We start from the raw sequence: 16,917 nt of genomic DNA on the forward strand, positions 1-16,917 counted from the left end.
TACATCCATCTGATCGGCCTCTTACCACGAACACACTGCTGAAGTTTCATCAAGATCAGTTAATGTATGCAGAAGTTATTCCACTTCGTGTTTCTCTTTTCTCGCCATAAATTCGATTCCTCGCCACGGCCAAACCGTTCGAGATATCAAAAATCCGTCCGCAATTTAGCATCCTCAAAGTCTTGACTACATGCTGACTGAGTTTGGAGGTGATTGAATGAATTCTCTAGGAGGAGTACATCACATTCCACAGCAAGCGTTTTCCAAACAACCCATAATAGCCGACTTCCTGTTGGGCTGGCGTGAAACTTGACAGAGGGAAAGTTGTTCGGCCCGATGACATCTATATGTGTACCGAGTTTCATATTAATTCATGCAAGCGTGTTTGATATATGGACCAAGTTTTCAGACCCCGTTCAAGGGGGCGCTGTTGAGCCCCCCTGCCACGCCCGTTTCTGAAACTTTTCACATGTCTACTGGCTAATAAGTGTTATGTGTCTGTCGAGTTTCATCCAATTTCAAGCATGCTAAGAGTCTCAAACGCATCCGAAAAGAATATTAAAGTTTGATGCGTTGCCACGGCAACAGTATCTAAGATATCAATAATCCTTTCACAGGTCTACATCTGCCATGTGTCTACATTATACACATAAAGTTTGAAGCAAATCGGGTAAAACTAAGAGGGTGATTTCAAAGCATTTTGAAAGTGACAAACTTCCTGCTGCCAGTTGGTGGCGCTATAACTTTGACTCACAATAATTACATCCATCTGATCGGCCTTTTACCACGAACACATTGCTGAAGTTTCATCAAGATCAGTTAATGTATGCAGAAGTTATAACACACTTCCTGTGTCCCATTATTCGCCATAAATTCGTTTCCTCGCCACGGCCAAACCGTTCGAGATATAAAAAATCCGTTCGCAATTTAGCATCCTCAATGTCTTGACTTCATTCACACCGAGTTTGGTGGCGATCGGATGAATTCCCTAGGAGGAGTATTTCACATTCCATTGTATGCGTTTTCCAAACAACGTATAATAACCGACTTCCTGTTGGGCTGGTGTAAAACTTAGAGCACGAAAGTTGTTCGGCCCGATGAGATCTATATGTGTACTGAGTTTCATATTATTACATGCAAGCGTGTTTGATTTATGGACCAAGTTTTCAGACACCATTCCAGGGGGCGCTGTCGAGCCCCCGTGCCACGCCCGGGTACCAGCTTCAGTCCGGCCCTGATGGCCGCAGGTTCTGACGTGTGTGCAAAATTTCAAGAGTTTTTGAGCATGTTAAGGGCCCCAAAAGTGCCCGAAAGGTTGACAAAATAATAATAATAATAATAAATATAGCTGCGAGCAGCGATTACGGGCCCAAGCCGGTGGCACCGCAACCCCGGTGCCTTTAGTTACCTAAAGGCACCGGGGTGGCGGTACCGCCGGCTTGGGCCCTCCATCGCTGCTCGCAGCTATATTTATATATATATATATATATATATATATATATATATATATATATATATATATAAGTAGTACTTATACTATACCATGTGTCAAAATGATTGATGACTTCCGGTCCCGCCCACTAGATAAGACATCTGGTCCCCGCCCTTCCGGTTGTCCGTTGAGCTGTCCCGCCCTTTCTGTCGTGTACAGATAAGAATATGGATTGTCGTATTGACCGTTTGATCATGCGTTTTGACCGTTCGATCATGTGTTTTGACAGTTTTATCTACCGCATATGTTGTTTTTTATCTATTATCTTTCCGGCATATGTTGTTATGGTTTGCCTATCGTCCTAGCTAGTCGTAGATCATGTGGTTTTGACAGAAAGTTTGAAGACTGTGTCACACACAAGCATTATCTCTTGTGGACACAAGCTGGGTGTATTTTCTGTGTTTTTGATCTGTTTTTGACAGAAAGTTTGAATTTGTGGTCTGTATTCACTGAATGTGTCAGCATGTGATATCTCTGCTACGCAGACGTCCACCCTCACATTCCAGAGGTAACATCAAAAAAGTGAGAAAAAAGAGAGTTAGCCTAATCATGTTTTTATATTTCACACAAATGATATACAATAATATCTTACTAAAAATCTACTGAAACCATTTAATTCAGTTTTAGATAAACAAAAGAATAAAAAAATCATATTACATAAACATTCCGTTCTTTAGGCCTATAAGTGTATAAAATAAAATAGCTATCTTGCTAATTTAACTAAAGTTGAAAAACATTCAGTTCTTTATAAAAGTATAAATGAAATGCTTATAAAATAAATATCTTATTGATCCAATTGTTTTTGATAAACAAAAGAATAAAAATCATATTACATAAAAAAGGGTATACATTAAAATGGTTATCTTGCTAATTTAACTAAAGCTGAAAAACATACTGTTCTTTATAAAAGTATATAATTAAATGCTTATAAAATAAATATCTTATTGATCCAATTGTTTTTGATAAACAAAAGAATAAAAATCATATTACATAAAAAAGGGTATACATTAAAATGGTTATCCTGCTAATTTAACTAAAGTTGAAAAAACATACCGTTCGTTTAAAGTATAAATGAAAAGATTATAAAATAATTTAACCAAGGTTGAAAAACATACCGTTCTTTTATAAAGTATAAATGTCAGTGTTTCTCTCTCTCTCTCTCTCTCTCTCTCTCTCTCCCTCTCTCGCAGCTCCATCTCGCGGCGTCTCACTCATTCAGTGTTTACGATGCACGTTCATGTGTCTGTCTTTCTAAGCGCGCGTCCTCCTACTCCTCACTAACCTATTCCATATTAGGTAACAGGGGATTTTAGTTTTAGATAAATAAATAAATAAAATTCTTAATCTCACATGTTTATAGACAGTTACAACTCCCGAACTTATGTGTTCAAGAAAAGCTGATGTAAGCGCCTTTGTGCACAATCATTATCTCTTGCACTCACTAAACGCTGTATTTTCACTTTGTGTAGCCTACTGGTCATTTTAGCAGTCCGTTTGACTTTACGATCTGTATTCGCTGAATCGGCCATAAACACTGTTATCTCTGCAACGCATGGTTTAACGTGTTAGCCGTTTCTGTTTAAAGATACACAGATGGTGGACATTTTATTAGTCCGTTTGACAGGTTGAAACAGATTATTGGAGTTGCATAGGGTGTTGGCATCCTGTTTCGATCCTGACTCGTGATGTGCATTTCCTGAGTACAAATTTATTTCTTATGCAAGAGCGCCATCTTTCGGGAAAGTACCGTTTTTTCACCACAGGCACAACAGGTCTATAAATACAGAGCTTGGAATTCAGCCAAACCATCAGTTTACCGACTCTGACCAACTCACCTTTTCAAGATGCAAAAAAGTAAGTGTTTTATGTTATATTACTACGCTGTTTTTATACATTAGGAAATAACTCCTTACTGTTTTAGCATTGTTTTAATTCATTGATTGACTAGTTGCTTTTTGACTGTTATTGCAGCTGTTTTATCTAAAACATTGTTTTAACTATTTTATTTTTATCTACTGTTTAAACTACTTTGCCTACTATTTTTTATCTCTTGGCTTTATCTGTTTTTATACTTTAGGCATAACTCATTACTGTTTTTATCATTGTTTTACTATAGTTGCTTGGTTGGTATTGCAGCTGTTTTTATCTAAAAACAATGTTTAAACTGCTTTGTCAAAACATGGGTTATCATATCATAATTTCCCGGTTGTCGCACTCTGTCCTAGACACATAAATCTGATTGTCAACTAGTTTTGGTCTATGTTTCAGAAAAACCAAATTTATAATTTTGTTCGTTTTCCCATGACTTTTATTATGAAAAGACTAGGCCTTCCTTAACCCCCGTCGGTTGATTAGCCATTATGCTACATTTGTTTTTGTTGTTTATGTTCGCAAACAAATGTTTTTTCCCCACATCTAAGCTTTCATTACGTCTTTGCTCTGATTGTGTTCTAACGCTGGCTCGTCTGATCTCATTTTGATGTTCTATTATAAGTTATTGGCTTATCATATCATATGCGTGCTAACTGTGACTTATGTTCTATGAGTTCTACGTGTAATTGTTTACCGCCGTCTACATGGTTTCTTAAGTTGGGTCGCTATGTTTTCGTAATGTTTTAAAACATAAAAGTCTGTTTTTACACTTTCTGAAAAGTGGCGTTATTCAACCCAGCGGTTGTTGTTGTTGTTAAACCGATGCCACAGCAACCCTAGCGTTGGGGATGTAAGAACTACATCCTGTTTATGGTAAATTGCTCCTCGATTATGGTTGAAACCGAATACATATAGTGCTCTGCTACCATCTCCTGGTTGTTTTTGTTATAGCACCCCTGTTTTGTAAAATACTGGCATCTTGTGGTTGTTTTTGTTATAGCACCCCTGTTTTGTAAAATACTGCCGTCTCCTGGTTGTTTTTGTTATAGCACCCCTGTTTTGTAAAATACTGGCATCTTGTGGTTGTTTTTGTTATAGCACCCCTGTTTTGTAAAATACTGCCGTCTCCTGGTTGTTTTTGTTATAGCACCCCTGTTTTGTAAAATACTGGCATCTTGTGGTTGTTTTTGTTATAGCACCCCTGTTTTGTAAAATACTGCCGTCTCCTGGTTGTTTTTGTTATAGCACCCCTGTTTTGTAAAATACTGGCATCTTGTGGTTGTTTTTGTTATAGCACCCCTGTTTTGTAAAATACTGCCGTCTCCTGGTTGTTTTTGTTATAGCACCCCTGTTTTGTAAAATACTGGCATCTTGTGGTTGTTTTTTGTTATAGCACCCCTGTTTTGTAAAATACTGGCATCTTGTGGTTGTTTTTTGTTATAGCACCCCTGTTTTGTAAAATACTGGCATCTTGTGGTTGTTTTGTTATAGCACCCCTGTTTTGTAAAATACTGGCATCTTGTGGTTGTTTTGTTACGACAAGCTGTTATAATTTATTTTATGATTGATAATCTGTTTATTTTATTTTAATTTATTTATTTTAATTATTTTTTATTTATTTATATTTAATTATTTTAAATTTTATTTTATTTTAAAATTTAATTATTTGTTTTTAAATGTAATTTATTTATTTTTATTTTTATTTATTTATTTATTTTTTATTTTATTTTATTTATTTATATTTAATTATTTTAAATGATTTATTTTATTTTAAATGATTTATTTTAAAATTTAATTATTTGTTTTTAAATGTATTTTATTTATTTTTTATTTTATTTTAAATGATTTATTTTTAATTCATGCTGTGTGTGTGTGTGTGTGTGTGTGTGTGTGTGTGTGTGTGTGTGTGTGTGTGTGTGTGTGTGTGTGTGTGTGTGTAAAATCAACTCACTAAATTGTCTTTCATGTATAAACAGGTTTTATATTTTTCCAGGCTCGAATAACCCGAATATTGAATTGAACGCCTTCCAAGCCATTAATGATGCATGTGAGAACTTATCTTTTATATTGTTTTATAAATTAAAATGAACTTATTTTATTCCATTTATTTATTTTAACTAAATTTTTATTTTACAGTATCGGCTGTGATAGATCTTACGAAAGATGATGACGACAGCGAGAGTGCTGGACCAAGCGGTGAACCTTTGAGAAAGGTTAGAAAGACCAACGATTCCACCCCGCACGACGATGACGGCGAGATTGCTGGACCAAGCGGTGAACCTTTGAGAAAGACCGCGCGTTCCAGTTCCCCCGGTACCCCACCAACCATTCCACTAGCCGCCCCACCCCCCAGTCCTATTACACCGCCTACCAGACCTCCTGTCACGCCTCCTACCACCCCTCCGGTCATTCTACCTATCACCCCGCCTGTCAGCCCACCCGTCATTCCCCCTACTACCCCGCCTGACAATCAGTCAGCCAGACCATCTACCACTGGCGCAAGCAGTCGGCAGCACAGTCCTGACACGACCGGGTTTTACGGTAAGACTAACTACATTATCATAAGTTTAAAAATCCAAATTGAAACCGACCATTAAGAATTTTGTTATTTTTCTACACAACAGGTTCGACCGGAAAGCATGATGATGTGACGACTTGGAATAGTGATCAACTGGAAGCATGGGAGCATGGTTCTTGGGCAAGTGAGCTCGACGACGACGAGGTATCGGTCGCAAACACTAATCAAACAATTGATGAAAACAGCGGTCAATCATCGGAAGAAGACGAAGGAGCCATTGAGGAAGAAGTAGGCCCAGCGGGGGGGTCTCGGGCAGTTGATGACGACGCTGCTACTCCTCTGATGCATACGCTTATTGATTCAATAGAATCATTGAGACAACAGTTTCGTGATGCACACAGCGAAACACAAAACCGATTAGAGACACTGCACGTTCAGGTTCGTGACACACAGATAGAAACACATAGTAGATTAGTCGCATTGAGCGACGATCTTCACAACTCTCAGTTGCAGGTACATAGCAGAATCGATGCGCAAGATCGATTTATTCAAAATCTGGTTGATGAAATATTTCGACGTATCAATAGAAACGGACGCGTGTTCAACGAACACCATCGTGAGCTGGTACTTTTGGTTCATCATCTTCTTCTCATTCTCGTCGAACAGTCAGATGAGTAAAATACATGTGTTCCATTAAATCATGTATTGATTTTATATGCTATGTTTGCTTTTGATTTTATATTGTACTACTTCATTTATGGTTTTATACTCTGATTTTGTACTATTTTATGTTTGCTTTTTATACTTTTTTACATATACTCTGATTTTGTACTATTTACTTTTTACATATACTCTTATTTTTTACTATTTACTTTTTACATATACTCTTATTTTTACTATTTACTTTTTACATATACTCTGATTTTGTACTATTTACTTTTTAAATATACTCTGACTTTGTACTATTTCATGTTTTGGTCTGAAATCTAAAATGGACGGTGCTAAAAGCTTTGACGCAGACGACACAGAACTGTCACCCGACGAAATTGAAATGCTAAGTATACTTCCTGATTCTTTAGAAGAGTATCTGTTTAATTTAGAATCTTCACAACCCTTCGCTAATTTGGATCTTTTCGAATTAGCTGTAAATCCAAATATGAATTTGTACGATCACATGCAAAGTGTAGACGGTGATCCTGTTGTACAATTTGGTGGTGTTTTAAACAACCAACCATCACCAGACCACCCCGGCGGTAATGATACTTCGCAACCATCCACATCAGGTAATGTCGATTCTACTACTACACAGACTCTAACTCGCACAGACATTGACAGGTTGATTTGTGAGGGTGGGGACGTTAACGGATATCATGTTTTACCGCGACCTCGTTTCAATAGTGTGACGTTGAGAAGGACTATGAATCTGAGAGAGATTAACTCTACAGATTTGGCCTCTTATCACACTTACTTGCACGACATGGTCAATGGGATTGTTAATTTTGCTAGAGAATTCGACCACAATTCCGTAATCAATATTACATTGTCAGCCCCCAGTCTCCAAACACCAGTCAGCGGGGTTTTAACTCATGGTAATAATTACAACGTGGATTTACTTCTCGATCAAATTGAAAAAGTTTTACAGAGCAACAATCGGTTACTATCTGACCAAACCGTTGAAATTGATGCGTCAGTAGCAATGAACAGACAAGGCGGAGGCCGTCGAAAACTTACAGATCTCCCCGTTGATCAGGTAATTAAAAGAAAAAAGTCGAGCTTATTCTGCCCAAACAATATTTCAAATAATTTGTGCTTTTCCATCTGTATCGCCCATTTCCTTAACCCACAACAGCCCGAGAGTGAGTTAGAAAAAGTGGCGGCCGTTATCCAAAACAGCGTAGGCTTCTCAATCCAAGACAAAATCGGTCTTGACGACATAGCATCGTTTGAACGTGCGCTAGACATTAAAATCGTCGTATTTCACAGATCTAACGCCATGGTCTTAGAAACGTACAAAAATTCTGACGAACCCCACCCAAAAACGATTTTCCTTTACCTACACAATGATCATTACTACATGATACTGAATTTGACGGGGTTCATGGGTTCACCATACGTGTGTCCATTTTGCTACAAATCTTACACCAACCGCAGGGACCATCGATGTAAGCACGCTTGCAACATCTGTTTTGACACCGATTGTCACAGGTTCCCTGTAAGAATCATACATTGTCCAGATTGTTTGCGGTACTGTAAATCGGCATATTGTTTCGAAATGCATAAAAAAAACTCACCTCCCGGTCAGGAATACCCAGCCTGTGATATGATTAAATACTGTGAGCTATGTAACAGACGTTACTACGTTAAACTGGGTGACAAGAAAAAAAGTAAAAAACACATCTGCGCCCCGGACAAATGCATGCACTGTCGAGAGCGTCTGACGGCCGATGGGGAGCACCAATGCTTCATACAACCTCTAGAGGCTAAGGAGCCTTGTGAGAAATACATCTTCTATGATTTTGAAACGCGTTACGAAAATGGTAGGCACGTGGCTAATTTTGTTTGCGCCATCACATTCAAAGGTAAGAAATTTACTGCTCATGGTACCAACTGCATCGCTAAGCTAATCAACCATTTCAGACAACCTCAATACGAAGGCTACTGCTTCATCGCTCATTACGCCTCCAGATTTGACTCCTTTCTAATCCTCGAGTATTTTTGCAAATCCGGGATCGCGCTTGAGGTCATAATGCAAGGGTGCAAATTACTTCTGTTGTACGACGAAGCATTCTCCCAGCGATATATCGACAGTTACTCATTTTTCCCATTCGCTCTGGCCAAAATGCCCGCGGCGTTAGACTTAACGACGACTGAAAAAGGTTACTTTCCGCATCTTTTCAACAGGGTGGAAAATGAGAACTATTTCGGACCATACCCCGACAAAAAGTTCTACAACTACGATAACATGTCTGATAAAGACAGAGAAAAGTTTGATGCGTGGTACAGCACGGTTCAGGGTAAGTTCTTTGACTTCAAGAAAGAACTGTACGCGTACGGCGTTAACGACGTCGTCTTATTACGCGAAGGGTGCATGACATACAGAAAGTCTTTCATACAATGCACCAAACTTGACCCTTTTGCGTTCACGACGATCGCCAGCTGTGCGATGGGGGTCTTCAAAACACATTATCTCGACAGAAACACGCTTGCGCTGACCCATAACAAAGCGTACGTCCATCAGAATAAGGCCTACTCAAGCGGTTCGATCGAATGGTTAGAGTATGTAAAAAAGACTCGAAACGTGGACGTTCACCACGCCGTAAACCATGGTGAAGTATCGATCGGTAAGTACTTTTTAGACGGCTACTACGAGCAGGACGGTGTTAGGCACGGTTTAGAGTACGCAGGCTGTGTCTTCCATGGTCATTGCTGTCGCTTTGAACCCCATCATAGCCACCCCCTTTCGGGAGTACCCTACGGGGTTCTCAGGGGCGAGTTTGACGATAAGATTGAAATTCTGCGGAACGCGTACGGTTTGCAAATCGAAGTTCTTTGGGAATGCGAATGGAACCGGATGAAAAAGACCGACCCCTCTGTGATAGAATTTATGACCGATTATTCCGCCCCGGAGAGATTGAACCCCCGAGACGCGTTGTACGGTGGCAGAACGAACGCCTACAAACTTTATCACAAAGTGACCGGTGATGAGAAAATAAGGTATCTCGATTTCACTAGCTTATATCCATATTGTCAAGCGAGGAAAACCTATCCGATCGAACACCCCCAAATCATATTCACAGATTTTGAAGCGATTGAAAATTATTACGGGCTTATCAAAGCGACCGTGTACCCTCCGCGTAAATTACTGCACCCGGTTCTCCCTTACAGATGTCAAGGAAAACTCATGTTCCCGCTATGCAGAACCTGCGCTCAGGAGCAAAACCAGACCGCGAGTTGTAGTCACACGGACGAGGAAAGATCGCTCTCGGGTTGTTGGGTCAGTATCGAGCTTTTAAAAGCCATCGAGAAGGGATATGTGGTGGGCAAGATAGACGAGGTTTGGCATTTTCCGCAGCGGTCAGACACGTTGTTTGCCGAATACGTAAAAACGTTTTTGCGTTTGAAACAACAAGCGTCCGGCTACCCGTCCAATGTCGTCACGGATGCTGAGAAAGAGACTTACATTCGTGAGTATTTTGAAAAAGAGGGGATTCAACTCGACCCCGAAAAGATTAAGTACAACGCCGCCCAGAGGTCAATAACGAAATTAATTTTGAATTCGCTATGGGGACGTTTCTCTTTAAGACAGAACTTGCCTCAAACTACTCTGGTGAACGACCCCGAAGATTTCACCAGAATTGTTTTTGGCAATACCGACACGTTGTCGTATTTCTCATTCGTTTCAGATGACGTAGCGCTCGTCCAGCATAAACCATCCAAAGAGGATGTTTGCAAGACGCGCGACGTAAACGTTTTTGTAGGTGCTTTTACCACCGCGCACGCCCGACTGGAATTGTACGAATTGATGGACAGACTAGGCAGCCGATTGCTTTACTCTGACACAGATAGTGTTATTTTTGTGTCTAGGGAGGGGGACTGGGAGCCTCCTCTAGGGGATTATTTGGGAGATCTGACTAGCGAATTGGACGATGGGGATTTTATATCACAATTTTCGTCGAGCGGTCCCAAATCGTACGGTTTTGCCACGGCCAAAGGTAAAGTGTGTATGAAAGCTAAAGGGATAACCCTGAATGCTAAAAATTCACAAGCTATCTGTCTCGAATCCCTGATTGGTCTGGTTGACAGTTATGTGACGTCGCATGATAGATCCAATTACATCCTGGCTCAGAGCGAGAATATTGTGCGAAATAAGAACTCTCTCACATTGCACAACAAATCAGTCGTTAAAAGGTTCAAGGTCGTGTACAATAAACGTAGACTTTTACAGGACTTTAGCACGCTTCCTTATGGCTACTGATCAGATGATGCACAGAGGCTCTCAGGATGTTTCTGATTTTGATTTCAGACTTCAACACCCTTTCTCTTGTGTCGTGAGCGGCCCATCAAATTCTGGAAAGTCTTATTTTGTAAAACTTTTGTTGGAAAAAGGTTTGAATATCATTTCCAAGAAAATTGAAAACATTGTTTGGTTGTATGATTGTTGGCAGACTTTGTACGATGATTTACTTCAATTGTATGACATTAAATTTGTGCAAGGAATACCCCAGACTCTGAATGATGATGATTTACTGCCTGTCACCAAGACAAACCTACTCGTGGTGGATGATTTAATGGAGCAAGCTAGCGGTAACGTGGAACTTCAACGGGTTTTTACGCAATACTGTCACCACAGGAATCTCAGTTCTATTTACATAGTGCAAAATTTATTTGCACAGGGTAAGTCCAGCCGAACCATAAGCTTAAACGCCAATTATATGATACTGTTTAAAAATCCTCGGGACGTCAATCAAGTAGCGATGCTAGGACGTCAAATGTACCCGGGAAACACTAAATACTTTATGGAGTGTTATCACGACGCAGTCGACCGTCCTTTTGGCTATCTAATGATAGACTATAAAGCAAAAACTCCGGAGCAGTACCGTCTCAGAACAGGATTGCTTTCTGACCGTCAAGTGGTTTATATCCCGAAAAAAAGAAGAACGTGATCAAACGTCATGTCCGCCAGACTTTGTAAACATCTGCCGGTGTTAAAACTGCTACATAAATCCAGTCCTAAACAGCGACGTCTTATTTTACAATCGGCGTCCGATGAATTCATTTTAGCGCTGTGTGAAGTGGCGCTTAACATCCTCTACGGTACCATTCCGGTCAATAGGCAACAGTACCAAAAACTGAAAAAGAGAAAAGCCGAAATCAAATTTATAGCCGATAAAAAAATTGGCATTACGGCCAAGAAACGAGTCTTCAACCAGAAGGGCGGATTCCTATTGCCGCTTCTAAGCGTCGCAGTACCCTTTATATCAAGCTTAATAGCAAATCGATAGGATGGAGTATGCCGAGAAGATGTATTTAGTCCCGCACCATCAACTGGATAAGATGAAGAGTGAAAATGTTCGCGAGAACATTCAACGGAGCGTGGAAAACGATTTGGATGATAGTATAAGAAATATTTTACGTCGCACTGACTTGAATCCGTACGAAAAAGCCAAACTTTACACCAATACCCTGAGTAGGTTTTTGACCATCGTTAAACAAGGCGATCGTGAGAGCAGTGTTTTAACGCTTTCCCTACCCGATACTGATCTCAGCCATAAAGACGAACCAGCGGATGGTGATAATAATAATGTCGAAGACGGCAGAGCTGAGGTGGAGGACATTGTCGATGAAGTTCTGAAGAACGTACCTTCGAGAAGTGTGAAAAACAGCAGATACATATTAGACAAGATGTCTAAAGCTAAAGCGCTAAGTACGTGGAACGAATCGGGGGAGTTTGTGTTCAGGGGTAAAGCCGTACAAGGGTCGCACATGGTCGATTTGTTAAAAAATGTTACGGCACCGCAAAACGTTAGGGACGAACGGAGACCTCGAGGATGGTTGGAGTTTCTACGTGCCTTTGCCGAATTAAACATCCCATTTTCTACAGTACCGAATCAGCAGGTCAGACGCAAGATTAAGTCTCTAAAGAGTAAACCCGGCAGCCCTCCCCGTGTTAGACCTTATAAAAAGACACAAAGATATTCGCCTTACACGGTTCCAAACCCCAAAGACTCGGTGTTTAAACCCCCGGCTCTCAAACGAAAGCGATGGTTGGAATTTTAACAGATACATGAAATAAAAGACGCTAAAAATATATAATGGTTTCAAGCTTTTTTTTTTTATTTATACGTCAAACACGTCTGCACACAGGGGACACAGGATAACATTTTATCATTACAAACATGCGGTCTTAATCTCTTTACAAAGAGGGACACCATTTTATCATTTTTTATATAATCGTCGGTATATAGTTTCATCACATGGTTATAGTCGTAACCTCTGACTAAATGATAGAGAAAAAACACACAATGCTGACCACAGGTATCTGATGAAAAATCCTGGACGCGTCTGTCGGAATATAACACGTCGACGTTGTTGCCAGTTAAAAAGTTATTGATGGAGATTGGAAAGCGAGGGCTGTTGGGCGGATTGCCAAAACTATCGAAAAAACAAGCGGCTCCCTCTTGGGTTAAATAAACGGCAACCCAATGCTCTCCCGGTAGCCGAGCAGGGTGGGTGTTTATGACGGCCATCGACGGTAAGATCCTAAGCGGTTTTTCGGGTAGTTGATCGCTCGGTAGCACGCCGAGAAAATGAGTCCTGCACGTAATTTTATCCATGATAGCGGTCAGTTGTAGAGTATTCATCTCAGTAGTAATCGACTAGTACTTGTCGTCGGTTAGACACTTCAATGATGCTGTCGAATACGGCGTAAATTAATAAATTAACGGTATTCGGCAGCGGTTGTCTGAATCGAGCTTCGAGTCTGATATTCCCGGACTTGATGAGGGAAATGTGCTGACCACAGTCTTCATCAGGCGTGAGGTTAAACGCGTAAAGCGTGTATCCGTTCAGGAAATCTGCCCTGTCGATAGAGAGTGCCTGGTTTTTAAGATGTCTTCCTGTCGTCATCGCCAACTGATAAAATTCACGCACTGCCGTACCAGCTTCGAAATTAGGCTGTAGAGGCTTGGAGGGGAATTGTTGACCGTCTACATAGACGGCCAGGAACTCAAGATCGTAATGTTTGAAAGCAAATGGATTTTTTTCGTAGGAGCCGGTAAATGCGTCATTGTCGACCATGGCTATGACGATAGATTTTGGTAGGGTCCCTAAAAACAGATTTTCTTGATTTGAAACGCGTGTACCCTCAGGTATGGAGAAATTTTTTAGAACCACCCTATCTATGGGATACTTTGCGGTTGTCGAGAGTAACGCCTGGGCGTGGCCCAGTCTCACCGGAGGTGCTACGGCAACTTTCTTGACAAATAGGGACGCCGACTCTATTTTTATTTTGTAAGCCACGTCATCGCACCTCATCAGACAGAATTCATCTTTTGCTCTAATTAGGCGTATCTTGATATCAACTCCATTCAGCAAAAGTTTTTCTTGAAAGAATATATCACTGTGTATAGGGGCCATCAGCTCCACCACCTTACTTTCGGTGGTGTAGGTCGATCTCTTTGTCAACCCCGCGTTACGCCCTACGGGGTCATTCACATCCATGTGACCGGCAGTGTCTTTGTAAAACAGTCCGGCGGAGAAAAGAGATTCCAACGCATCTTTACTGTAGTTGATCAGACTCTCTATGATGCAGCGGTAAGGGTAGGTGCTCGAACTCTGCGATATCAGACGATCGCCCAGGGTCACGTCGACTTGTGAAAATATGGTGGCTCCGGGGTAATTTATTAAGGCAACCCGTGCAGGATGCACAATGTTCTCTCCATTAGGTCTCGTGATTTTCAGGCGTAGATAGAGCATCGTGTTATTTAGGTCCACATAATCATCGCCATTGCCTGCGATAAAAAACTCTAATGGAGCGGTGTCCGATATGGCGGATAAAGGGGCAACTTCTAAATAGCCGTTTTTCTCAATAACTGTCTGCGTCAGCGGGACCGTAAATAAGTCCAACTCGGACTTGATGCATTCTCCCGACATACGATGTAGTAGCGCCATGTTAGAATATGGTTTTTACGAATCTCTTGGCCGCCGCTTTTCGACTAACAGACTTCTTACGCTTTCTACGTACGACTGGACGTCTCCTTGTTCCGCTTGTTGTTTTCTTCTTCTTCTTACCCCATTGACCACGCCTCCTCACACCAGGCGGTTTAGACATCCTCTTACGGGCCATGACCATCAGCCCAGATCCGTCTTGAGCATTAGCATTATTGCTATGCGCCCGCGTCAATACGTTTGAGACGACGTCGGATACTATATTTTTAGCGGCGGATTTTAGGTGGGGTTTCGCGATGCTAAATCCTCTTTTTAACAGAGGTATGGCCATCCTGAACAAACCTCTGAAAAGTCCTCCTAGCCCTGCCCCGTACATAACCCCTCCCCCGGCATAGCCTGGCAAACCCCCGCCGGCCTGATTTCGGTAATAGTCCACATAGTCCGCGGTATTGTGCTCTCTAGGGCTATAGTAATAACTCATTTTAAAGAATAGAATGATTCGTTGGTTTAAAGTGTAGTTTTACGATGACTTTCCCGTAAGAAAATGGTATTTCACGGTTTTGGTCGTCCTTCAACTCTATGGTAATGCTGGTGATGTGATCCTTGTTGATCGATGCGTAATGCGGGTTGTCGTATCTAGAAATGACCGTGTCGTTGCTTTTACCCGATATATGTACGCATCTCAAAAGCGGGACGTAAGAATCACCGACCGATTGATATTGAATGATGTCGGTGTAAACGTACATTGTGTAGAACCCGGCGTTGATATCGGATTGATGAGGAGCGTACGTGATATGGCTCGTAGTAAAATCTGCTTCTTTATGGTAGTTCGAACGTCCGAGAGCATCGTCCGGTATCATTCCTAAAATAGTGGCTAGTCTGCCTTGAAAACTGACTGAAACATTGGGTTTCGCGATCAGAAACACTTTGTTTTTTAATTCATCGTAATCCAATACGGCCGTGGGTGTTAGAAGTTGATTTATCACGCGGAGGATCGCACGAATGTTCGCGTAGTACCCACCAGATATGTATAATATCCTCGATACAAAAAACGTGGGTAAGTCTTTTTTAAGTGCGTCTTTGGGGCCCCCACTATTTTTGAATACGGGGCCTGTGTACAGGGTGAAACCCCCGTCTTTGTCATTAAAGTTATACCAACTTCTAGGATATTCGATTTCGGCGAGCCCCACCTCCCATTGTCCTTTCAATTGTATAGCTTTTGCTAACCTGGTTGTATAGCCGGATATGCGATTTTCGGGGTAAACCGAGCTCGATGCATTGCACGGTAGCGTAATGTAGAACCCTTGATCATCCATGACTGTCCTTTGCTCGTATGAACTCATCCATTAAACGTCGGGGTGTTTTAAGTCCAACAGTGTTTTTTTATCTATATAACTATTGAATTTTGAAGGCCAGCCTAGCCATTTCACTAAAACAAGCGTAGATTTCCCTTGTTTTTTCTGACCTAAAATCTTTTCCACCTTAAAAGATTTGTTTTTACTCACAATTATTTTTTGCAACTCTTTTTCATAAAAAACACCCTCGATAACATCACCGTCATAATCGCTGAGTCTGTAGACCGGGGGTTGTCGCGGAATGCATGCGGATATGGTGAAAAATTCTTCCGTGTAGTTTTGCTCATAACCTTTAGCGAACGGGCCTCTCACTTTAGAAATCCTGACGACGTCGCCGACTTTGAAATTAAATACGACTCTCTCGGTCTTCTTTATATCACCATACAAGTTTTGAAACACTTGATCCTCGTTTACTTTGTCGACGTCCACGGGTCTCATGCAGATACTTCGGTGATGGCTGGTGTTGTACCCCTGAATAATGTCTTGTAAAACATCTATGTATCGTCGGGAATTTGTAGCCGTTAAAAATCTCCACATACGACTCTTTAACGTTCTATTAAATCGTTCTACGACGCTGGCTTTCAAATCGGTAGCGGTAGCGAAATGATCAATGTTGTGCTTTTTCATTACATCTTGAAATTGTTTGTTAAAAAATTCCTTCCCCTGATCCGTCTGCAATTTCTGTGGCACACGACCCTCCTCGAGTATAGACTCGAACGCTCTAGCGACCTCAGGCCCACTCTTATTCTTCAACACGCGACTCCACGCGTACTTGCTAAATACGTCTATGCAAGTCAGCAGATATTTATTGCCGTCGTTATCCTTGGCATAGGCGATCATGTCGACTAGATCGGCCTGGAACTGGGTATCGACCCCGTACACAACCACTCTATTTCGTTTGTATTTTATAGGAGCTGTTTTGTGTAAAGTGTAAGCATCCTCACCAGACAACCATTCTGAAACCTTTTTATCGCTTAGTCGGACGCCGCTATCTTTTAAGACGGCGTCTTTTA

The 16,917-nt window shown here is 41.1% G+C and overlaps 1 protein-coding gene across 1 annotated transcript; it reads right to left on the reverse strand.

Annotated features, from left to right (window-relative positions):
• Positions 1–13,244: 13,244 nt before the first annotated feature.
• On the reverse strand, positions 13,245–14,552 carry LOC307170541 (uncharacterized protein F54H12.2-like; the record flags this gene model as incomplete). Its single annotated transcript, XM_079891664.1, has 1 exon — positions 13,245–14,552. The coding sequence occupies one exon, from the start codon at positions 14,550–14,552 to the stop codon at positions 13,245–13,247; it is 1,308 nt and encodes a 435-aa protein (XP_079747790.1).
• Between the last annotated feature and the right edge of the window lie 2,365 nt (positions 14,553–16,917).

The sequence above is a fragment of the Squalius cephalus genome (assembly GCF_949319135.1).
Source record: "Squalius cephalus genome assembly, chromosome: 13".
Classification (NCBI taxonomy): Eukaryota; Metazoa; Chordata; class Actinopteri; order Cypriniformes; family Leuciscidae; genus Squalius; species Squalius cephalus.